Here is a 26807-nt window from a genome sequence, read left to right as displayed (position 1 = left end):
TATATATATATATATATATATATATATATGTGTGTGTATATATATGTGTGTGTGTGTGTGTATATATATATATATATATATATATATATATATACACACACACACACACACACACACACACACACACACACACACACACACACACACACACACACACACACACACACACACACTAATGGTGAAAGTGGGCAACCTTGTCTGGTCCCGTTTTTCCTAGGGAGAACCAGTCAGCACGTATGTTTTGCCCAATAGTGCCATCAGTGGGAGTGCTATATATAGCTTTGATTGCCTTGTGGAACTGTTCTCCAAACTGAACAATTCCAAAGACTGCATCCTAAATCCCCAATCTACCCCGTCAAAAGCTCTTTCTGCGTCTACAGCTACGGTGACTAATTATCTTTGTTCTTTTTTTGGCCGAGTCTAAAATCAATTATTCTTCTGATGTTATTTATAGAACTTTGACCAGGGACGAATCGTATTTGATTGGAAACCATTAACTCAATAATTTTTGTCAATAATAAGTCTGGTCGCAATGACTGAGGAAAAAATGTTTGCATCCGTATTTATTAGAGCTATAGGCCTATAGTTTTTTTTTTTTTTTTTTTCCCCCCATAGGTGAGGTCTTTATTCTGTTTAGGTATGGGAAGGATATTTTCAGCAAGGAATTCTGCCTGACATTTACCCTGCCTAATAAAATAATTGAAAGCTTGTCATATCAGGCACTATCTTCTCCTTAACTAATTTGTAGAAATATTCCCCAAACACATCTTTCTTTTAAGTTCCTAAATTGCTGCAGTGACTTATATCTTTATCAATGTCCTTATCAAGGAATTCCTTTTGTACTCAATGTTTGGTATATTTAATCCTTCGACAAATTGTTTCATTCTTTCTGGATTAGTCTTATTGGTGCTGTTATATAGTGAGTTGTAATGTTAAATATCTGGCCAATGTCCTTAGGTGCTCTTTATATCTTGTGTTTATGTATTTTATCTATCCAGCTCAAAGCTTTTTTTTTTTTAGTTTGTCGGTAAGCATTTTATCTGCTCGATTACTTTTCATATACCATTTTTGTTCTAGTTTTTCTAAATTATTTGATATTCTAATCATTGTGTTAATTTTGTTCTTAATTGACCGAATTTCCTCTGCCCCCTGTTTGGTAGATACTTCTTTATTGCTTGTATAAGGCAATGTGCATATCTACTAGAGTATTCCCCCTTTTCTTGTTCTCAGTTGTCCCTAGTTTAATTAGGTGACCCTGTATAACGGCCTTATATGCGTTCCATCTAATATCTGGTGCCGAATATTTGTTTTCCAAAAAATGTCAGTCATTTGGGTGATATACTCTGTTACTTGCACTACTCTGAAGGGATTTGTTCAAACTCCACTGTCTGGTATCTCTCTTCGGACTATCTTGAGTCTCCCATACCACTGCATTAGGATCTGACCAGTAGATTGTTTTAATTACTTTATTTAATGCTCTTTACTAACAAAATATTGCCTATCAACATATCTATCCTGGCATAGGAATTATGCATAAAATCATAATCCTGTGGGTGGAATAATCTCCAAACGTCATACCGAGCAGCCTTTTTCAAAATTGTTGAGAGCCCTTGCCTTTCGGTGCAGTGCTGTATCAATATGGTCGCCTTTTTGGGTCCTCTTATCCCAATCTGTATCTAGGACACACTTGGTCTCCTGCAATTATCAATCTACCTCTGGATATCTTGTACAATTTTTCAGTAATGTCACGCACAAAATCCACTTGACCTGAATTGGGTGTGTATTTATTGGCTAGGGTATCTCTCGTTCTCTAATCTACATATCGTGATATATCTAGCCTGAGGATCAATCTCTTGATAGATAATTTCACATGCAATGTCTTTCCCAACCCATATTGCACTACCACGCCTTTTCCCTTCCCTCAAGGATGCTTTAATCACAAAAGCAGTTTTCTTTCCAAAATAAAAATTCTTATTTATCAACCCAATGGGTTTCTTGTAAAAAAAAAAAAAAAAAAAAAGTTTCTTTCCTCTTTAATCAGTTCTTTTTTGAGGACTGTTGAGACCCTGGGTATTAAGCATGAGCATCCTAACAATGATCTAGCAAATACTTATTCAAATTTATTCTGGTGACTTGTTTAACCCCTTAAGGACCAAACTTATAGAATAAAAGGGAATCATAACATGTCATGTGTCCATAAGGGGTTAAACAATACAAAGCCTCCTAAGCTCATAAAACATCCCAAAACCCACTGCCTATGTGTCCCCCCCCCCCCCCCCCAATATGGGCACCCAGCATGCATTCCATGCATGCTCAAAAGTTGTTGTTGAAGCTACAACCCGTAGCTACTCTTTACTAGGTGACGTGGGCCGGGTTAGCTCGGTCGAGGTACTAACAGTTTTTATTGTTTATAGGTGTATACATATCTCCTTTTTATGACTTTACCTTGTTAAACATTTGCAGCAGTAGACCGGCATCGAACACTGCTGCCTTAAATATGTTTGTTCCCAAGATTGATACGCTATCCCTAACGCAGCCCAAATTATGCTGTAAGTTGCTTGTGGGTTTGTTATTCCAAAATGCATGACCTGTCATTCGTTTCAATCAACTCTCATCTGGCATTTGCTTGCCCAGTCCACCAATTTATCCAAATCCTGATTTTATGATTTCATGTCAGTCCTGTTTCAGTAATATTCATTCCACATTTATACAATACGCTCATCCTTCATGTTTGTACTCATCTCTCACCTTGTATTATTCCTCATTTTCCTCATTTATCAGTTTGTCAACAAGCCCCCCCAAATGTTGTATAAGCATATCTTCACACATGAGTACTGGCTGCTAATGGTCTTTACCATTCCTACCCTTCTAAATAGTCGTTCCTCCTTCCCTTCTATGGTTCTTGTGCTCCAATATCCATGCTATTTAAGAATAGCTAATAATGGTATGTGACCTTGTGTGTTAGCATGGCTTTTTTAATAGTGCCTCCTTGATTTGATGGCCTCACTATAGTGTAGACCAGGGGTGAGCAATCTTCGGCCCTCCAGATGCTTTGCTAGCATTATGGCCCTAAGAGCATTATGGGAGATGTAGTCCAAAACATCTGGAGGGCCGCAGACTGCGCACCCCTGGTGTAGACAATGAATGTAATTTCAGAGGCCTTACAGTGTCTAAACTGGCCCCTTTGCCATTGATTTGCCAACACAGTTTCAAAATGTATTTGAAAACTAGCCAAAGCCAAATTTGACTTGGACTCCGACTCCTCAATTCATGGCATTAGATTCCACAGCCATGGTTTTTAGGTCTTTCATTCGAACAAAGATTTTGATGATTGGGGTCTAATGTAGTGAATTCCAAATACAGAAATGAAATGTATTTTTTTTTTTTTTTTTTTTTTTTTTAGAACACTTCTCTTTTTATCTTGCATTTTATAGTTGTTCAAAATATTATTGTAACACTTCTATGCTGTCATGGTTGCATAAGTATTGTTTTTTTTTTTTTTTTTTTTTTTGTAGAGTATGAATAATCTACAAAATTAAATTTCATGATTATTTATTTTTATTTTTTTGTTAAACAAAAACGACCCAGAGGAAATGCAACATGTCAGTAAAAAATAGAGAAAAATTATCCGTTGGGTCGTTGCCAACTTCAGAGGAGTGTTGCACTGAAACAGGATACCTGGTTTAAGCTTGCATCTAAGTTTAGCACTCTTCTGGTAGCTCAAGGATTTGGGACACAGATGTACCAGAGGTAATGCACAATATACTCAGTCACTTCCTGTGATATATTTTCACAAGTGTAAGTCAGGGGGTCAGTTCCATCATATTTATCTTGGATGGAAAATCCGAATTTGCTGCCACTTGACTTCCTGCATTGCATCTGATTTAGACACACCAGATGGAAAGCAACTGTCCTCTCTTTATTGGCAGTGAATTTTGTTGAACTGTTCAATGTGTCAGCTCCTGGATGTATAAAATTGTAGAGGGTTTGCTGTGAGTCAGATGCTCTGCACAGAAATATGAACAGGGCTGTGCCTTTATTTATAAGTGGATGTTCGATGTACATTCCGAGCAGCTGCAACAGTGAAGGTTTTGTGTTCACGGTATGTTGGTGCATTCAGGATGTTCTTTATTCCAATACGCTGAAGCTGTTAATGTGATCCTGAAGCGAATACCCACCCAAGAAGCATTATGGTAATATTCACATAAGACTTCAAATGACCTATACTTATGCACACAGTGAGTGGAAATAATCCAACATGAAATAGAAGTTTAATGTTAAAGGGACACCCCGGCCATCATATACACTGTAGTGCCTTGTAGTGGTTATTCACACCAGGAGTGCCTAGCCCTAGGCACTATCCACCTGTAATCTGTCAAACCATTTAGGAACTGCTTTACATGGTCATTCCAGCCTTAGTTGGTCTAGTAAAGCAAAACTTTATACTGCCTTATCATACCATGTTTACACAGTATTCATTCATGTGAGAGCTGTCAGTTGAAACTCTCAACCAATAAATGCATTCGATACCTGATAAAATTGGTATGGTAAAAGGGGGGAAATATTTACTACTTCTAAATCAGATCCACTCCAACTGCAAGGACCACAGATGCCAAACACAGCAAGGTTACAGCCATTCCTAAATGTTTTGACATTTTAATGGCGGACAGTGTACCTGGTAACTTAACCACCACTGCACTCTAAAGATGGCTCTAGGTACCATAACCACTACAAAGGTTTCTCCCCCACCTCCCACCCCATTGTCACCCCGAAAGATTACAATGTTATACCTTTCTGGTTAGCCGTTCTTGTTTACTTTAATTAAAAGATGAATTCTACACCTGGGAAACGGATAATTCGGCTGTGCTGTGCCTAAATATTCTATAAGATGTACTACCTACCTCAATTCTCGCAGGGCCATCAATGGATTGCGTAAAGGATTCAGAATCTTTCGTTTTTAGTTTTGTATTACCTATAGAGGTGTGGACTCTTATTAAATTGAGGCTGAACGCTATTGCTACTTACCTAGGAGATTTTTTTTTTTTTTAAAAAGGGCCTGTAACCTCAAAAAATAAATAAATAAGTTCTAGAATCCCGTGAGTCCGTGGCTTGATCCTTAGAAGAGCCTATAACAGAGCTTCCAGAAAGTGGGTAACCCTAGGAATAATATAGAAACTAAGAAATCCCTTGAAACAAGAGGGTCCTGAGGTAACGCTCTGGGAAAACAGATATGTTCCTATCTAGATGAAATGAACAGTACCCAGGAATTAGGAACACAGGGGGGAAAGGAAGGGGTAGAGAAAGGGGTATATGACTATTTTCAGGGTACAGTGTCGAGTTACATACAATATGTGGTTTTTCCACAGTTATTACCTCCCCTTACCCTTGTTCTGGTTTTTATACACTTTCTCTACCTCTCTTCTCCCCTCCTCCCCCGTCCCCCGGTGTTCCTAGTTCCTGTGTACTGTTCATATTCCTTTCCAGATTTCATCTAGATAGTAATGTTTTCTCGGAGCTTCACCTCAGGAACCTCTTGTTTAAAGGGATTTATTATTTTCTATATTTCCATTCAAAACTTAATGAAATGGTTATATTAGTTTTGTGGTGATCATTATTTAAATTTCCTCCTCTGGTGCTCTTAGTCAAATGAGTCACATCTGCAGTATTCTTTTGCGATGCACCTTAGAGCTTTCTATTTTATGCTTGTGCTCTGTATTCACTTGCACATGTGAACCACAGGATCTATTGTAACCGTTGAAATATATAGTGTGTGGTGTAGATTATACAAAGAAGTATGCTGTATTAAAATTCACAATGCTTTCTTGAGCCAGGGAATTCGAATTTAATGTAGTCACACATATAGACTGAAAGAAAGGAGATTTAGTCAAAGCAAAAGTGTGGTTTTTATTTTATTTTTTACAGTAAGAATAAAGATGTGGAATTCTCTGCCTGAAGAGGTGATTTTATCAGTATATACAGATGTTTAAACCGCAATTGGATGAATACTTGTATAATATTTATGGACATAACTGTTAATTTGTGGGGTGATAGCTTCTTGATCCAAGAAGAGAGAGGACTGCCATACTGGGGTTTAAAATAATTTGTTCTCGTTTGTTGCAAAGTTGGAAGTGCTTTGAACTGTTTTTTGCACTGCTGTGATTCTCCCAGGGTTGTTCACCATAGTGGGAATTCAAAATAAATATTAAGTTTTTGATCATACAAACTGATTTCAAAAAATTATGTAGGACACCGGTCATTGCCGCTAATTTGAGCTAAATTTTGAATTCCTTTCGAATTTCACACAATTTACATGTCAATCAGTAACCTTAATCCAGATTCAAAATAGGTGGTGAATTATGCCTAACCTATTGGGACTGAAACCATGCAAACATTCAGAAAGCAGATTTTTACAGTTGTATTTATAAATGACGATTTGCTAATCTTAAAGACAAAGCATTGTTTTGTGACATGCATAAGAATGAAATACTCCTTGATACCTAGAATATCTAAATGTCTCAAAAGATAGGGTGTATATAATAGGCAGTTCCTTTCACAGGCAAATTAAATTCACATCATTGTATTTGGAAAAACCTTTTGTAGATGGGTCTGTCTAATCATCGAGCTTTCATAATCCCTTAAACTGATCCCATCATACAAGGTATATCGTTAGTCTGTTAGTTTTTTGTTTTTTTTCCCAGATTATTATTTTTTCTTCAATTTACATCGATTTCATTTTGCAGGCAAATTTATTTTCCCTTCAAGGAAAGGGAATCTATGTATGTGTTCATCTACATTTCTATTTTGTTTAATCCCAATATATGGCTTGCAACTGTCTTAATTTTTACACAGTGTGCCAACTAGATTGATCCCACCAGAGGGAGTTCTTGTACTCTTGTATGTATAATCAGAACTGCTGCAAAAGTAGGTACAAAGTGTGGTTGTATCCAACATTTGTAAATGCTTGGATTTAGCAAGTTTCACAGTATGTTGTTTTACGGAGTGGCATCTTTTCAAATAGAAGAAAATAAAACAAAATCTAACTAAAATATTTTCACATGAGTAATTTCCCGGTCTAATTTTCTATCAATAAACATTTTTTTTTTGTTTCTTATAGTATGGATTAGCAGTTTTTGACTAGAAGAAAAAATTTCTCTCATAATTGGTCTTGTTTTTTTTTTTTTTTGCTTTAATCATATTAGCCCATATGATTACTGACTAAAAATACCTTGCATTACCTCACTTAGCATGCAAGTGACCTTAACAGCAGTCTGAATTATGACAAATGTGTCTAAATGTAAGACTACAAAGTAGTTTTTTGTTTCAGAGCGCTAACAAAGAATGGGATTGCAGCATACTTTCTGTGACATTTTGCATTTTATAACTGTGTGGCGTTATGAAAGCAATGATCACAGTGTAGCTAGACAATTGGTGGTTTGTTGAAACAGGTTTGTGTGATGACTCCTCCCCATTCTCTCCCCCCCCCTCTTCTCCCCCCCCCCCCCTTCATTGTTTAAATCTAAAAAATTTCTGTCATACCACAATGTCAAGGGTCACATAGCTGAGATTCCCAAATAAACCTCGGATTCATTGTTTTTTCCTTTCCCCTTTAACAAATGTAATCCTGTTTTAGGGGGTGTTTTTGGGGGGCTCCCAGTTTTTTCTGCATCTCTTATATTTGTATTTGGCAATAAGATATTTGTAATATATAGACTTCTTCCAGTGCAGATTATGATGAATAGATGTCTGCTGTGATATGTTCTTTATAGCAGGAAGTTGCATAAACTATGTCATTCAGAGTTTCTGTAGGCCTCTAAACACATTTTTATCCACATCGGAAAGCTGGTCTTTTTGGTTCAGTAATCAAATAATAAATATGCTCGTGGCAAGAGCAGGATCCCAACTGAGCGCACAGTAAAGCCATTAAGTGCAACTTAAGCTTGCTGACCTTTATGGCTGTACAAAGTTTGATGCATGTGAAAGAAATATGTTCCATCCTTTCTTGGCAAATATGTCTCAGAGGTTCCACCCTTAAGGTTACGAAGGCTTATTTGTGTAAATGTTGTTTTTTATGTTTTATGTTTTTTTTTTTTTGTTTTTGTCTTGCGGTTTAAGAATTTTTAGGTCAAGTTTCACAAACAAATATATGGTTATTTTAGTTTGAACTGTAATTGATTTTTAATTCAGAATATTTCATGTTCCATTCCAATATTTTAAGGTTTATTCTCTTAAATATGGATTTGCAAAATATGGTCAAAATGACCAGAGTAGTAAATCTCATATTTATTAAAGGCAAATTGGGTAGGAATTTACCAGATGATCACATCGCACTACTATGTGACTTATGCTTTAATATAAGTGCTTCTCACATGCAAAATAATTTTTAAAATATAGGATATGTCATTTTGTCAAATGCCACATTGCATCTGGATTCATTTTGAACAAATTGTACAGAATTAACAATTAATTCACCTGCTTTTTACAGATGAGCCTACAGAATTCTGTATTTCCCCCTCTGATCGCACAAGCAACCAACAGGCAAAATGGCTAATAAAACAAATGTACTAAATAAGTATATTTGACCCCTCAGTCAATCTATTCCCTAAAAAATCCTTCTAAATATGAGTTATGAAAATGGTGCTAATGACAAGTGGTTGTTTTTATTTTACAATTGTTGACTAATATGTAATTATCACTCTTCTGTTGCATACTTAAGACCAGTTTTGAGCTTGTTTCATATACTCAAATTGATTTAATACAATCTAGTTTGAAAACTGTATTGCAAAATCTGAACACTGTTCACAAGATTTTCTGGTCTGAATGTCCCTGAGTAATCACAGATTATGGTCTTGATTTAATAAGCTTTCCTAATGATTTGGTCCTACTAGAAAGCTTTCCCAATTATTTTTACAAAATTCCCATAGACTTTAATAATGCATTCTGACAATAAATAATGTAAAGTTTTTCAAACTGTATTGAATCATTTGGAAAGCTTATTGAAGGCCTGCATTTGCTAATCTGGGCATGGGACATTACAATTTTAGTGAATTGGCCTTTTGGGTTGCATTGCTCTGGCAAAACAGCTTTTTCTTTGTAGCTGGAAAAATCTTAAAGGAGCCCTGATTTTATGTATATTTATATATATATATATATATATTTCACTCTACATATTTGACAAAATAGAAGGCAAGCATGCAAAAAATACACCACTCAATGTTACGAATAACCTTTTCAATATTAATAAAAGAGTGGAAACAGACCAAGATACCTTACTTAGAATTTAAGACCGTGACAGTGCTGCTTTAAAAAAAGCCTTTTTTAACTTTCCAATTTTAGAACAAAAAAAAGGCCTTAAGTGCTTATCTATAGCTAGATATTCACAATGATGGCATTGTTGGGTCACGAGAACCTCAGAATATGATGACTGGCGTGTGCTAAATAAATTGTTGGTTAGCTCTTTAATTTTTTTTTTTTATTTTTTTTTCCAGAAGCTTGTTAATTATCTAAAATGGTTTTATAACTGTCTGTAAAGCTACTAAATTACTCTCCAAATGTTTGAACTGTCAGACAGGAGACAGTAAGTTGTAAGTAAATGATCTTTTTTTTTTTTTTTTTTTTTTCTTGGAAGAAGAATTCAAAGCACTTGCATCTAGGTAGGGCAACTGCAGATCTCAAACTCTTCTATTGTTAACTCTTGTCACCCTAAGCCAGCCCATGGCAATTATAGACAAACCGCTGTACCCAATAAAGACATAATCTAAAGTCAATCATTAAAAAAAGTCTATTTTAGGAATTGATTTACAGATCTTTAATTTATTGCTTCAGACCTGTGGAAGAGAGGAAAACTCTCAAAAGCTTGTATTTGAAATATTATGTTAGTCCAATAAAAAAAGATCCTATATCTCAATATAGATATATGTATATAATGTGTGGGTAATTGGCACAGACAAATGTATTTATGTCCGTATACAGTTGTTTTCCTAGATGGCAGTTTTTCCTTTTCGTTTTTTTTAAGAGGCATGTCCCCTTTAAGGCTAGTAGTCATTAAAATAGTTCTTAGACTATTCAGTAAAAATGTATGGATAAATGTCTCTATTTGGGAGGAAGTGGAATGCACGTGTAGGCGCCTTTAGTAGAAGAAAACTATAGTATGTTTTTGCTTTGGGTTTTGCAGTCTGTTTTCTAGTGTCTTGAATTGAGCATTTGAGACCTCGATTTACATAAAGGTCCTCCATAACTTTGTTGCAACTGCGCTGTCATAAGAGATTTAACTTTTTCTATTTGACTGCAAATTAGAGTAATGTAAAAATGAGATTTACAAGAACGGTGTCTTGTATATACTTTTCTCCTTGAAACCTGTATCAGCATGTTTACATTCGAAACTCTAAAGGCTATTAAAATGCAAAGTAAACTTATTCAGCAATTTCCTGCCTGTCTATTTTACATGTGAAACTAATATTTCACAGTATGTGGATGGTTGTATTTCAGAAGGTTATATATGTAAGACAAAAATAACAAGAAAGTACAATCGCGGAGTATATCTGTATTTCAGGGCTGAAATAAGTGTGGCTATATTGGGCCTAGTCTGAACAATCCCTGCTAAGAAGTGTTAACATAATGTTGCTAGTCTTGGTTGCACAGTCATTTTCCTACGTACGTATGCTGTGGTACGTGCGTGTGTATGTATGTATTTTTTTTATTATTATAATCTGCAGGTCCCTTTTCATTCAGGATGACAAATTTTGGAACAATACCTGTTGAAGTAGATGTAATGTAGCTGATGATATGTAGTACGAAATTACACAAATGCAATGCCTGCAATTTAGTACGCTGTATGTCCCTGGTTGGACATCCCTGCCACATAGCACAATGTCTAGGTTTCCTGGTTATGTCCTCCTTACATATTATAAAAATATAATGCGTATTTGTTTAAATCATTATTTCTCTTTTACAGAACTATATAATGGGGCACACACGTTTTATTTACTATGGAAAGTTGAGCACATACACTTCTATAAAACACTCGATGCACGTGGTCCATAATTGATCATAGAAATGAATCGAAATGGTGTGCAAAAAGTAAAAATTTGCAACATGCACTGCATTTAACACGAAGAGCTGCAAAAGTGTTTTGACTCAAAATTACAAAATGTATCTGTATGTGTTTTAGATGTGCAGATTTATATATTATGGCACAAGAATTCTCCCATGCTGGATAATTTTTGTTTAATTCTACTAGACTGATTACACTGTTATCGCTCTTCTGTACACTATACTTACAAGTGCAACAAAATGTAATCTTTATTTTATTTAAAAAATAAATAAAATCTAAATTCAGACTATTAACACCTTATTTATTTATTTTTATTTATGTCCACCTTTTCATTTTAATGTAGGACTATATTTTTAGATTTCAGCCATATGACATTAGACGGTTTGTAAATCCTTCTGTTGTATATTTTAGTAAATATTATCAGCTGTAGTGATTTTGTATCTGGGATGGTTTTAATTTGGTTTGTTGCAGTGTCTTCTTTTCCCTTCTCTCGGAATTGGAATGAATGAATGAAAATCCTAATCATTTATATTCTGGCTGCTGTTTTGGAGCAGCGTTGATCTCTGTAACATTTTCATATGCGTACATAGTCTTTCCAAACATGGCTAAAGTTTTATTATTTCTAGATTTGGTTAATGTTTATTAAGTTTAAAATCTCTGCTCATTTTGTATGCACATATATATCCAGTGTGTTTGTATACTTTTACCGCAGATGGTAACTGCTCCGTTTCAAATCTGTTGTCCAGAGGGTGCAGGTAAAAGGTAGTTTTTGTCTACTTAACCATGTTCCTCATGGTTACTGCCATCTTCTTATGCAAGGTCCACTTCAGATTCTAGTGCTGCATCTGCCAGGAGCCAACATTGGCACTGTACTCTTGCAAATGCGAGAGTACATGACTGTCTTTTTATTCGGTTGTTAAAGTATTTTGGCTACACACCTTGCAGGTTTTTTTGGTTTGTTTTTCATATTGCATGCATTGTTTCGGTGTTTTGAGTTAAGTGTGTTGGTAGTTCTTTAGGAGATCGTTATATTTATGTGTTTATATTTTCTATTTACAAATAAACTTAGCTCATTATCCAGTTTTGCTTATAGCTAAGGGATTGGAGTACACCAACATTTGACATACTGAATGTTTTATTATTTTTCTGCATACTCAATGACCCTTCATCCCGCAAATCTGTGAAATGTATCTCCTATATATCTGTTTATTATATGCGTGGTGTGATGGCCATGGCACAGGCAAAGAGATAATATGGAGTATATTGCAGTACAGTTCCATTTTATGTCAATTTAATAATGCAAGTAGAGGAAAAAGCAAAGTCCTATAGTTTCTCATCAGAATCGCAAACCTTATGATATACTTCGAATGCATTATAATTTTTAAAATGCGTCTATTAAATGTATACTATTTTATATACATCTGGCCCAAGTTAGGTGGTTTTTGTAATGAGTTAAAAGGGAGGGCTCATCCTGGGAGAGGCGAAGGCACTCCTAGGAACAGATGAGTCACGGAGTTCTGGTTGCACAGGTGTGATAATACAGCTACAATATCTGTAATTGACAAGATTTTGGCACAGTTCCTTAGTTTTTTCCCTGCGGCCATAGTTTGGCTGAAAACCAAACTATTGTAATTTTGCCTCTGGTGGATTCTTTTCATTATCAGACCACATCACAGGTTTCAGATGGATTTATTTTATTTCATTATAGCACTTTATTAATTAGTGTGTTAATCAAATGTTTATATATTTATTTATACACAAGTATTCTTATTGCCTGACATTTATATAGATGATGAATTATACTGCAGATGTATTTTTTGATTTTGTCTTTTTTTATTTTTTTTAACTTGCTTCTGCTGCACTTCCTCATTATTTAATACTGGTAAATGCTAGCCAAACTAATATTGGTCCAGGAACTGCTTCCGGAGAAATAGTTTGTAATAAAATTCCTACTCCTGTTTGTTACATTCAGAATGTGGAGTGTTTTGAGTGAAAGGATCACATCAAAATATACCCAGTGGAGCGCTGATATTAAACACTTACCCTTCAAGTAAGGGAACACTTTGTATATCAAATATCTAAAGACAAGAAATACACAAAATCTGGTGCTGTATGTCTAAACAACTAGATAGTGTAGAAGTATATAAGCAACACACTCATATAGCTTGGAGCCTGGGGAGTATAGGCTCAAGTCACAATCGCAGGGATATTTATAGATAATGCCAAACTTCTTCTACATGAAGATCCAGGTACTCAGGAAAGAAAGAGTGGAACAAATTCCTAGTGTATTATCTTCAGAGTATGAATATAAATAAAATGGTGCAAGTAATTGCTCACCTTTTAGAGAGCCAAAATATCTGGGTTCTCAGTATTATAAGCACTGTTCCTTTAAGAGGGCTCTTCTCTTCTCTTCTGACTTGTTAAATTAAAGTTGACTATTTAGTATTACATCGGTAGTATAATATACATCGGATGTACAATGAAATGCTTATATTTTGAAAAATGTAATGATAGGGTTAACAAGTACACATTGTGGGCCAGGTTACGGTTTGTCCTGTATGTAATTTTTTTTAAACAAAAAAGGTTGGTTTATAATCATGGGATATGTAGTTTCAAACAGCTAGCTGCCACACTGCTGTTTTAGGTGGAATATTACATTTAACCAAATACTGAACCTGGTTGATTCTCTGGAAATAAAGTGAATATAGTGCAGAGACGTGTGTGTCACAAAAGATTTCAGTACTGTGCTGCATTTCTCAGGCAAACACTAGCACATACCAAACCTACTACTTAATGCTGAGCGTACACTTTACCCTACCCATGCTAATGGCAAATGATGAATGCCAGACAGCCTACGGTGTGGAACATGAAATTAAATACAATTTCTGTACCCTGAAAAAAAAATGTCTCTCCCTTATTTGAAGGTGCCTGTGGTGTGCTTTATTTTATTTTTTGGGTATTTCTTGGAACAAACACCTATTTCTGTGTTAGAACTGACCCAGTATACAAAAGTTTAATAGGAGACTGACCACTTCATTCAGCAGAACCTGCTTTGTGTGTTCCAACAATATTTTTATATGCAGTGCATGAAATTCTGCATAGATTTCCCAAAAAAAGTTATATATATTTTTTTTATTTAATTTTTTAAAACCCTTTTTATTAAGATTATCAGCAAATGGCTGTATTCTGCTGAAGGATCGACTTCTTCTGATCATGATCCACACATGACCCTCCGGCTTCATGAACATAGAATAATCACTCAAGGAACAATGCCTTTTTTATTCCAGACAGCTAAGTTGGAAACTGCAGAGGACACTAGTTGACAGCCAATTCATTTTGCTGATTCATCCATTCTCCAGATGGCTTCAGGCCAGAGCTTGGCTTGCAGATTAAAGGCTGAAAGCTGCAAAGCTGCTGGGACTTGAAGGAATGTTGGTAAATTGTTGCTGTATGAAAGCAGGCAATAAAAAACTTTTTTGTTAAGTATTATTCTACTTTCCTTTAGAACTGAAATAACACTCGGTTTCTCATGTATTGCTGCATCATGTATCCTTGATATCTATAGCATTATAGTGTGACGTTTTAGAAGAAGAAACTCCAGTTATCCCTGTCCATGAAAACGGCATCATTTTTTTTTTTTTTTTTTTAAACTAGGAGATTTTTCACCAATTCGAACTATGACATGAAAGGGAGGTGAATATTTACAATCTTTCTTGACTGCACCTCCATATAGCAGCAAAAATAAACTTCATCCATTTGTTCTTTTCTATTGAGCACTTATTCCCTCCTCAAAGGGACATCCTTTGCTTATCTCTATTTAATTTATCTAGCTGTATTCACTTCTGTTTTGATGGTTTTTTTTCATGCACATAATATACTTTCCTTTCCTTTTCAATTCGGCTGAAACTTGTGGCCATTTTTCCAGCGTCTGCTATTTTATGGTTTGCGTTGAGAGAAGCGGGCTTATCCTTTCAGGCTGGATTCGGATCCGAATTGCGGTTTTTCCGCAGCGGCATTATTTGCCTCTCGTCATGAGACTTAGGCGCAATCTTTGGACACCTGCCACTTACACACAGGTCTAGCGGCCATCTTGTTGAGACTGATAAGGTTATCACTGTGGACGCATTTTTTTCCTCCTTGTTGGAAGGCACATTGTTGTCTTATGTTTACTCTCTTCCCTATAGCTTTCCTGCGTTTAAGGTATTTGTCTAGCATATTAATAAACCTGCCTGCCCTGGCGTGAGCCCCCTCTTATCTATTGTTTAATAATCCTGACTTGGTTTGATTTACCGTACAAGTAGGAGTGAGCCCCCCACCCCCACTTATTCAAACACATGAACCTACCGTTAATATTGCCATTTTAATATATTATTTCTGCCAGTTAGCCTTGTCCTGACTATGGAAAGGCTAGATGAATCCATGTATTCCACTGAAAGCCTACAGGATATGGGTAATACTGATGTTGCAGCTTCTCTGACCAAAGTGCTGCCTAACTTTTCACTGACCCAAGTGGGGCCAATGCCAAACCCTGTACAGGATAACATACCCTCTCATTCTAAGGACTGATAATTCATACACTGAGCTGATAAGGCCTTTACAACTGCACTGGAAAGGCTCTAATTATAAGCCAAATCAATTAAAGGGAAGGCTTCTGCTTAGAAGCCAAGTGACCTCTGTCCCTGAGGTACAAGGAGTATCCAGACCTTCATCAGATGAGGAGGTCCACAATTGCCCACCACGTTTGGCAGATGCGATTTACCCACCTATGGTCACATTTAACATGTGCAGACAGAGACCCCAGAAAGGGGATTGAGAAAGGGCTTAAATTAGAATGGAGGTAATTATGTTCTCAGGGACCTCCTTCAAGGAAAGAATTGTTTCACATACCTAAATCTAGAGGACGCCTACCTCTCCGTTCCCGTACACCTGTCCAACCACCATTTTCTCAGGTTCCTTATGGAAGGGGGGGTCCTTGCCAATCACATGCCTTCCTGTTTCTGTTACTGTGTGTTTTTGCTGATTATGGAGGTGCAGTAAAGAAACAATACAAATATTCACCTCCTGGCCTTATTTAACTTAAGGTTTTGTCACTAAAAGCTAAAATAATCTACAACTTTTGCTAACTTCACATTGGAATGTTCAGGGCATCAGAACAGTGTCACTCTAGTCTAGAGGATGTCTCTATACTAGAATTGGTAAAGTATTTGATTTGGAAACCATTACTAGAGCTGTAAAGAAAAAAATCCAGGCATCTTATACTGCAACATAGGTCTTGTTCAGTTTGTTTGAAACTAGTTTCTTAAATGTGCAGGAACCCAAAAGTAAAGTTGCCAATCGTGCCTAGCATTTCTGTATATGGAGGGCAGACTGTTCGCTGGCGGATCTGCAAAAAAACAAACCCCGTTTATGTATTGACTTAAAAGAAAATATTCAGCAAGCCTGTTTATACCAGTGTGCAATTTGGAAGGTATGTGATGAATTAATGATTTCTCATTAAAAGAAAACCTGCTTTGACATGCTGCAAAAGCTGGTGCAGAGTTGCCAAAATGATCTGTGTGTAGCGAGTACTGAAGCATTTTAAAGAGAACATTCTACAGTTATCTTCATTCTATTCTTAACTTCAAAAAACCTTAAAGGAAAATACCCACCCCCATAACCATTTCTGCTCACCTATGGGGGGAAGCATTGTCTGCAATGCTTGCCTTCATCTGGCACTCGCAGCCTACCATCAGCCACCTGGCATACCTTGCTGATACTGCATTGGCCGTAAGAAAAAAAAGACAGAAATGTTGGGGGGAGGAGGGGGAGGAATAGTTACCCATTTTGTTCATGGCCATTTCTGCTTCTTTGGGTATTTAGATGAACTTGCTATGCTGGAACTTTTCTTGTATTCTTGTAGTCATAGGTGTTTTGTGTACACTTGATATATTTCCTTTTTTTTTTTTTTTTTTTTTAAGCATTTTTGTGCAATTTTTCTGAATGGAAAATATAGTTGACAATCTCTCCTGTTTATGTGCCATTTTAACGGTTATAATCGCAAGGAAGTAGTTGTGCATAACCTGTGCTGCTTGCATGGCTTTTTATGAGCGAGCCTTGGCAGCTTTCCCTAAATTAAACTGGGACTGCTAAACTACACTGAACAAAATTATAAACGCAACACTTTTGTTTTTGCACCCATTTTTCATGAGCTGAACTCAAAGATCTAAGACTTTTTCTATGTACACAAACGGCCTATTTCTCTCAAATATTCACAAATCTGTCTAAATCTGTGTTAGTGAGCACCTCACAAGTGTGGCATATCAAGATGCTGATTAGACAGCATGATTATTGCACAGGTGTGTCTTAGGCTGGCCACAATAAAAGGCCACTCTAAAATGTGCAGTTTTAGTGTATTAGGGGGGATCCGAAAACCAGTCAGTATCTGGTATGACCACCATCTGCCTCACGCAGTGAAACATATCTCCTTCGCATAGAGTTGATCAGGTTGATGATTGTGGCCTGTGGAATGTTGGTCCACTCCTCTTCAATGGCTGTGCGAAGTTGCTGGATATTGGCAGGACCTGGAACACTCTGTCGTATATGCCGATCCAGAGCGTCCCAAACATGCTCAATGGGTGACATGTCCGGTGAGTATGCTGGCCATGCAAGAACTGTGATGTTTTCAGCTTCCAGGAATTGTGTACAGATCCTTGCAACATGGGGTCGTGCATTATCATGCTGCAACAAGATGTGATGGTCGTAGATGAATGGCACAACAATGGGCTTCAGGATCTCGTCACGGTATCTCTGTGCATTCTAAATGCTGGCGTTTGGGCATAGATTCAGCAAAAACTGTTGTTGAGATGATAATGCTTTGTTTATATTTTTAACATTGACACACATCTAATGATTGTCAGAAAGCCATTAGAGACTTTCAGCTAAAATAGGTGAACACAGGGACAGGTACATTCCATTCCAAGAACCTTTATTTCATGACGTTCATGTCTTGTTTTCCACCTTGCTGGACAGGAGGGGAAACTGCAGAATCGCGTGAACCTGGATCCTGGAGTACCTCCTTTCCAGGAGACCGTGAAGACATCTCCAGCATTCCTCTACAACTGTGCTGTGGCTCCTGGAGACACTCTATCCCGCAACTACCAAAGATGTCATCTTGCAACTCTGGTGCCTCCCGACCAGAAAACTATGCTGAAAAGACTATCATTAAACCGTTACTACCTACTATCCTCATGCAGAACAGACAGATACTTGAAACTTGGGGGAGGTTTTGCCTTCATATAGGGGGTGCCTGTAAGGACTTTCCTAAGGGAGAGCCTGTGTAATTTGATTACTTGGAGGTCTACCTGTCCTAGAGGCATGGTTATACTGCCACAAGAACATATGGAAAAGTATGTTGCAGCTGAATGCTAGATGTGTGTTCTTTAGGAGAAGCACTGGATTGGGGGATTGCATAGATTGGTGTGCACTGTCTCTGCGGGAAGTGAGAACTGGAAGCTTCTGCTAAGTTTCCATTTGCTGCTAGTAGTGTTAATTAGCTCTCTTTAGCTAAGCCCTGTGGTGCAGCACTAGGTCATTTGGATGACCGTGTCAGCCGATCAATGTCGACCAAAAAGCTAGGCCATGCACTGCAGCTCATTGCTGCAACTTCTTACTAAGGAAGAAAAGTACCTGGTGGACCCATGGTAAGACGACAATCTATTCGTAAATGGTTTAACTACTTACATTGGTAGGAGGGAATTCCTGGTACCTAACCACTGCAGTAAGGTTGTGATGTTTGGAGTGATCCAAAGTCAAGAAAACGTTTACTACTACTACTTAATCTTCATTATTATAAGATGTTGGTATTGGGTCTACTAAAGTACAAATGGCATCTTTGCAAAAAAGTGCAATTTGTAACCATAATCAGTATTGTTTCAGTGCTGAGTGTTTGGGTGTTTTTGTTTTTTTTGTTTTTTAATTTTTCTTTTTTTGTCAACACATTGAACCAGAAAAAACAAATAAAAGCTAGTGATAAAGACCATTCTGACTGAAAAAACAATCTTTTATAGTAAGCAGTAAAAGGTTTGTACTTTTTTTTATTTATTTTTTTTTATTTATTTCGCACTTGTGAAACAGAAACAGAGGTCTTCTTTTGGAATCTGAGGTAAAGAAAGAGACTCCAAGACTGTTTTGTGAATACAATTTCCAGTCGGCAAAGAGGGCACCAAAAATTGATTCTTTGGTGAACAATTTTAATATTACATGTTTATGTTGGCCTCCCATCCCCCAGCTCATTCCTATTTGTATACCATTGAGAAGTGTCAATGCATAACCATTTATTTCTCTTGTCTGATTATCTTAAAATGTGGGCACTGTATCAAGTAGAATAAAATGTTAATTTTTTGCCTTTTTCCCCAAGAATGTGAATGACATCCCTAACCTTTCTGTTGGACTGAATTTTTTATGGTTGGTTATCAGCCAGGCCCAGGCTACTGCCTTAAAATTATTTTTAAAGTTGGTTTATAAAAGCATTGGTTATTAAAAATGTTTGTCCGTGCAGTTTGAAGAAATGTCTGGGTCCAGTTTTGTTTATGGCTTTTAAAGTCAAGGGTATGTAGGCCCACACTTTTATTTATCTGACTAATTTACAGACCAATGCAGCTATTGCTGGAGACCAATTGATGGGCAATAGTTTTAAAACTCTTGCCTTGGTTTCAGCATTTTACTTTAATATATTATGTATTAAGATTATGGGTTGACCAATCACAGGTGGTTGTCTCCAATGCGACTTGAAATTGTGGTTCTTAATTGATGGCTCTAACATTTCAGCTGTCTTGACACTATTTTGTGAGTTATTACCTTGAGGGGTTGGCAGAGCGATCCTGTACAGTTTGGACTGCTTTGTCCTTTCTCTGAGTTTTCTGTCGAGTCACTGGTGATTCAGTGTAGTCGAACGATTGTTCTGCATATCTTGGTGCTTGACGTGTTGAGGTTTCCGTTGAACTCCCTAATCTGTTCTCCTTTTTTGATGATGATGATGATGATGGTTTTACCATGCCAGTGTTGGTGGAATTAAAAGGGAAATGGGACACAGTATTTTTAATAGTAGTTCCTACAGTATTGTTGAAAAAGGATATGAGGTGTGCAAAGTTTGTCAAATTATTGTGCTGAACTTTAAAATGTGAGCTTTGGTATCTTCCTGTAATTATGAAATTACCTAGTTTTTTTTTTTCTAAACAGATCATTTTGTCAGTAAAATACAACTCACAGTATACTGCCGATATTTAAGTAAAAATTCCAACAGTCAATAACCAGAAAAAATATCCTGAGCAATCTTATTTTTATGTCAGTGTCTACATAGAACTTCCATTTTTTTTTGTTTACCACTTTTTCTAAATTTACGTGACTGTAATGTTTGTTTTTTTCTTTTCTAAAATGCACTGAAATATTACTGCAAATTATGATCTTGTATGTTTTTCATTTTAACACTTATTTCTCACCCATCCCTTTTAATGTAGCGGTCAACACCAGCAGGTACGCAGAAAGTTACCGGATCTTGACATACGCAGAATATATTGCAAAAAAGAATGAAGAGAACAGAGCCAAAAGAAAATGGGCAGAAGATGGATGGAAAGATTTGGAGAGGAAGAGGTTAAAAACACAGTACACGTCATATATTCCACAAAATCCCAGGGATTTTTACGCTAACAGGTGATTCATTCTTAACTTTGTAATACGGAAGTGTTCACTGCACAAAATATATATATATATTTTTTTTTTCTTCAAGTTATTGTGTGAGCAATAAACCACAGAAAGAACTACTTGATTTAGTAGTAGTTTATTATCAAACATTTAAGTGTGTAGTAGCGATCCCTCTTTGGTATATTGGATGAACACCAACATTTGAAAGCAATAGCAAGTTCCCGGTCCTTTCCTCCTATCTAGTCAAGCATGACTTGATATTTCCTTACCTATTAATTTTAGCACGGCCAAAAGTTAGGAGCCAGGCAAAATTTTGATTAGCGTCTCACACGTTACTTAAGACACTCACTCGCATACCTTTTCAATTGTAATAATAATTTTCCTACATTACACATGAGTAGCTACATTCTGGATTTTTCCCTTTAACTCTTAGTATGGATATTGCAAATTTTAGGCCTCATTAATTACTAGTTTAGTGACTAGCTCTAATTGACACACAGTGTCAGTTGTGACATGTTGGCAATCATAATGACAAGTGTAAGTAAGAGGAGACAGCAAACGCTGTCTGCTGACAGAGCACGCAGATAAATCCTTGTCTTGCAATATTTAAGGACCAGTCAGAGATCATTTGAAGAGTACATTCCCTTCAGCCGGTCCAATTTCAAACTTTGCAATAAAGCTGGTAAAACTTCATATGATATCATACACAGAATTTGTGCTGACTTATGTCTGTACAAGATTTTGCATGGAGTTTGCAAATATGAAAACTCATTGTATGGCTTTTAATTTAGATTTTTTTCAGAGAGCCTGCACAGCCACAAGCAGCTTCATTAAGTAAAATAGCAACTCCTATTGGCTTGCAGAGTTGGTCATCATATATTTCTAAGAATTAAATGCTAAATTACATATTCCACAGGCCCTGGTGAGCTAGGATTTCCAATGCAAGGAATATGAGACACTTTATGACACTCTAGTGCCCATGTTAAGTTGACATTCAGATGTTATTTATGGTAGTGCTCCCCTTTCCCCTAAAAAATGAAAAAACAAAATGTTCAACATCTCTACATTCTGCATGTAGGCACTGAACGTTAATCATAAAAATCTGAGCAGATGCTTCTCTGTGTGGAAATGCATGCGCAGCAGAACGGCTGCACGGTGTTTGTAGCGGACCACGGGTAATCCAACCGGTTACCACTGCTAATTCCGTTCTTTCAGCCGGTCAGGAACCATGTGAAGTATATAGACTTATTTTCCCCCCCAGTAACTGGATGACGCACAGTCCTGGAGGTACAATACAACTTTATTGGCCACACACAGCTTTTATGCATAACCCCGTGCAAGGGGTTTACCACACAAACATACAAGGACACATCCCATGATCCTCCCCCCCTCCCTGGGTTGCCACCGTGGGAAGGAACTCCGTTCCCTTTGGCCAAAGCCCACCACTAAATCCACAGGGTTCTCCACACAAACTGCCAGGGTTCTTCTTCCCAAGGTCCTCAGTGCCTGGGAGTCTAGGTGCGTGAAAAAGGGACTGTACCTTTGTCTCCCAGGCACAGAAAAGTCCTCCTGCGGGAAAAGAGCTGGTCTTTATCACTCAGGCTCATGAAAGCTCGCAAGTACCTAATCTCAGGAACAGTCGCCTCGGTCCCTCGATCGACTAGTCTCCGTCCGCGAGGTCCTGGTGTGAAACCCAGACAAGGGAAACGTCTCCTTTCGGGGTACGAATGCTCACCCTGGATGGAGTTCGTTTATACGATTGGTGCCCACCCAGGGAAACACTAAACTACTTCCCTTGCGGTTTCAGACCTATGTTGCGAATGCAAACGTTCTGATTAATTGGTGTGAACGTTCTAATGGGGCACCGGGGAGGTCCTAGTTCGGGAGACAAACGAAGTGGGAAACAATCCATGAATGCTCCTGCTGATGGTGTTCGACTATACGAATGGCGGCCACAGAGGAAAGCACTCATTGTTTCCCTTGCAATTTGACACTTATGTTGCGCGTTGTGAATGTTCTAACCCAGCGTTCTAAATAGGGGTATTGGGGTGGTTCCCGTTCGGGAGACAAATGGATTCCTTTCGTGGAAGCGCTCCTGAATGGGGAGCAGGCACAAAAAATGAACACACAGGGAAACACATGAGAAAAAAAAAGGGAAATCCATGAACAGGCAGCTGTTCTGCTGCGCATGCACAATAGTCTCAAAATTGATAATCTCAGCCAAGGAAGAGAAGCCAGCCACAAGGAAATTGAATTTTAACATTTTACATACACCCAGTAAGTATATACCTTTTACAGGTCTCACCAGTGCTTTAACTGGGGAAACAAAGTGTACCAAACAACCTTAAATATCATACCGTGTGTTTTTTTTTTTAAAAGCAAGAAACCCTACAGATAAAAGCTAAAAACTGCAGACAGTTAACTGTACATAGGTAGGTATTCTGTATGAAAACAGTAATTTGTGCATGCATTTTCTGGCAGAGGCGATGAATCACAACCTGTGTGCACTTTTCTCTCGTTATTGGAAACACAGAGCAACCTCTGCATATGTTGGGTAAAGCTTTTTCCTCTACCATGTAAATAGCGTAACACTTTGTAACAGCTTTACTGGAACATAAACCAATATGTACTTGCCTTAAAGACATCATTTCAACTGTTCTTACAAATTCAGTTTGAAAAAAGAGGCTTTAAAGAATTGGTGTACCAACAACCTTACTGTGAGTAAGACAAAATGCAGGAATACACAGAGGCTAATGTGGATTTCCCCTGGCCTTCGCCTATTCTGACATCGATTGGGTGTATGTGACAAAGGAGTGGAACACTGGAGGCCAGCCATGCATTCAATAGTCTGTAATAAAGGACAAGCTCACATTCCAAGCCGTTCTTCCCAAAAGCCAGATAGAGCCCTCTGGGAGTCGAAACCACCTAACCGCATCTGTCCAAAACACAAAATCCATAGCTTTGACAAAACTACATCCCTGGTGCCTGTGGCAGAACCCCTCTTCATTTATTCGTGTTTTTTCCCCTTTTATTGTTTCCCCTAACTTTTCACGTATTATGCCCTGTTCCCTGTTCGGGAGTGTTCATACGAACGGAAGTCTCTCGAACGGGGACCACCCCGGTGCCCCATTAGAATGTTCAAAATAGATTGCAGGAGTCGCACTCACTCCCAACGGCCACAGGTGCTCCGGAGCAGGACCAGCAATCCCACCACGACAAGGCAAACAAGGAAAAACTCACAGGCACTCCAAATGGGAAGCTGCAGGCAGATTTATTGCAACAAAATGCACAGCAACGTTTCGACCTAACTAGAGGTCTTTGTCAAGCTAACACCACACAGTGACTCATGTGCATATATAACAGTGCCAAAGAGGAAGTCAATCAATAATTCACTTAATTGATTAACAAGAGACATTAATTAGTGCATCAAAAAATCTACAAATACTCTAGAATACACAGAATAAATATAAAAGATACATAGAATAAGTATTAGAAAGGAAATCAAGCAATAATACATTAAATTCATTAACAAGAAACACCAACTAATGCAAGGATACATAATTACTATAGAATACATACAGTATGTACATGTAAATATAACATGAATAATAATCAAATCATCAGCTTACCCATTTGTGCCAAGTAGAGGAGGCAGCATAAGGTATAAGAAAAAATAAGGGAAAGAAAGAAAAAAAAAAAAACAAATAAAAATGCCTCTGATAGCGTCCAAATGCAGCTCGTTTCCGGATAGATGGAATGCATACCGGATCGGTGGAGTGTAAACTCCCCATCTACGGGAAGACATAAGGGACAAATGAAAGGTATTTTGTGTATAGTTACACGAAAGGCATATCTGAACATGCGCAAAGAGCGCTTAGTCTAATAGCTGTAAAAGAGAAGTGAGCGGTCGTATACTCAAATGCACGAATGGCATATAGGGGCATGAGACCAGCGGCACGAATACACATTAATATGATAGCTGGTCATAGAAAAAGCGTTTAATAGCTTGCACCAGATAGGACTATAAGACATAATGGCCAATATCTACACTAAAGGCACTCGAGCGTAACCAAATAATGCCAATAGAAGGCACCTAAAAGAGCCTATCAGAAAAAAAGAGAGAAAAGAAAAGGTAAACAATAAAAATAAATAAATAAATATAAAAATAATAGAAAAAATCCCTGTTCCCTGTTCGGGAGTGTTCATACGAACGGAAGTCTCTCGAACGGGGACTACCCCGGTGCCCCATTAGAATGTTCAAACCAAATTATCAGAACGTTAGCACGTGCAACGTAAGTGCGAAACCGCCAGGGACATAATTAATGAGGGCTCCCCTGGGTGGCCACCCCTTCGTATAGACGAATGCCACCCAGGGGGAGCATGCCCTTGCCTGGGGTTTGCATCGGAGCCGTACGAACGTAGACCAGTCTGGAAATGCACGGTGTGGGGGTTCTGGCCAGTTTGGCGGGCTTTCTGCGCCAGGGGGAGAGTCTGGGTCTCTTTTCCCACGCCCGATCTCACAGGTACTGAGGATCCTGGGATGAAGACCCCTGTCGTTGGGTGTGGGAGACCCCCTTTGTATGTGGGTGGGCTTTCTGTACCTGGGAGACAAAGAGACTAAGTCCCCCCCCGTGCTTTCAGGTACAGAGGATCCTGGGTAGAAAACCCTGGTTGGCTGGGTGGAAGGCCCCTTGCACTGGGTTATGCATAAAAGCAGTGTGTGGCATAATAAAGCGTTGTTGTACCCTTCATCTAGTCTCGACTGATGTTTGGGAATGTGATTGCTGAAACAGCGGGATTTACTTGTATGCTACACTTGGGTTCTTGGGTAATGTACAAATCCGCGCCCAAACTGTGAGCTATAACACAAAGTACCTAGCAGTTCGGGAGGAACCAAACGAACGGGCATACGAAATACCAGCGTTCGTTACAAACTTAACCTATTCTTTTAAGACCGGCAAAGAACTCTTGAGTGGTTCACTGGCTTTGCGTCTTTTCCTAAGTTGTGTTTCAAAGTCTATAGCAAACGGACTCAAAGGAATCCATGTTTAAAATGGAATAAGGCAAAAATGTGATTCCTTGTTGAACTAATTTGCATATGCCCACCCAGCATCCTTTGCGGTCGTAACATCACTGCAAATTTGTGATTTCTGTGAAAAAGCAAGTCTTATGGCTTGACTGGTGTGCAGATTTTTGTTTAACATTGTATTAACTATCCAGACTTCAGGTGGATGGGGTTTTCGTAGTGTATATGTAGACGTATACACAAGTACATTATTATTATTATTATTATTTTATTATTTATATAGCGCCAACAAATTCCGTAGCGCTGTACATACAACAATATACATATAAATACAACTCAAATATATGTACATGCACACCTACACATACATCCAAACACAAGCACCAATACATGTGCCTACAAATACATAGACCCATATATATGTATATGTACACACCTCTAGATTTGAGCAGGGTCCTCAACTACCTATTGTTCATGTTACATTTTGTTATTGTCTCATTTGGTAAATTCCCCTTTTATTGTAAAGTGCTGTGGAATAAGCTAGCACAATATAAATACCAATAATATGTATACACGAACACAAACATATACATACACACAAACACATATACATACATGCACATGAACTCATATACACAAATATACATGCACAATCACATATATAAGCATACAGGCATAAGAGTATGGGAAATCATAGATCTACACACAATACTTTGTATATTGATAGAATGAACATAACATATCATTGGAATGCATTTTAAAATGTTGATACATATGACAGAACAGTAAGATAATGCTGGAGGAGTGTTCATGTAAAGTGTTGGTACAGGGACAGGAAACCTAAATCAAGATGTAGTCCTCTATTCCAGTTGTTAAACAATCGGATCATTCTGGCTTCAACAGTTTTTTTTCTTTCTTGGATATTTTTAAAAAACCCCTTTCAGTACTTTGATTTTTAGGTCATTCATTGAGTATCCATGCTGGGTAAAATGGTGTCCCACAAGAGTGCAGTACGATTCTTCTTTGTGGTGTTTAATGGAGTGTCTGTGCATA

At 37.7% G+C, this 26807-nt stretch overlaps 1 protein-coding gene across 2 annotated transcripts in view; it reads left to right on the top strand.

Annotated features, from left to right (window-relative positions):
* Positions 1 to 26807, top strand: part of PARN (poly(A)-specific ribonuclease) — a 137649-nt gene that overhangs the window by 83301 nt on the left and 27541 nt on the right. For both annotated transcript variants that reach the window (XM_063428841.1, XM_063428840.1), the window contains exon 22: positions 20545 to 20737. In XM_063428841.1, coding sequence (XP_063284911.1) covers positions 20545 to 20737 — 193 coding nt within the window. The remainder of the gene's footprint in view (positions 1 to 20544; positions 20738 to 26807) is intronic.

The sequence above is a fragment of the Pelobates fuscus genome, chromosome 8, assembly GCF_036172605.1.
Source record: "Pelobates fuscus isolate aPelFus1 chromosome 8, aPelFus1.pri, whole genome shotgun sequence".
Classification (NCBI taxonomy): Eukaryota; Metazoa; Chordata; class Amphibia; order Anura; family Pelobatidae; genus Pelobates; species Pelobates fuscus.
Note: the sequence above shows the minus strand (reverse complement) of the source record. Positions and strands in the feature narration are given on the sequence as shown.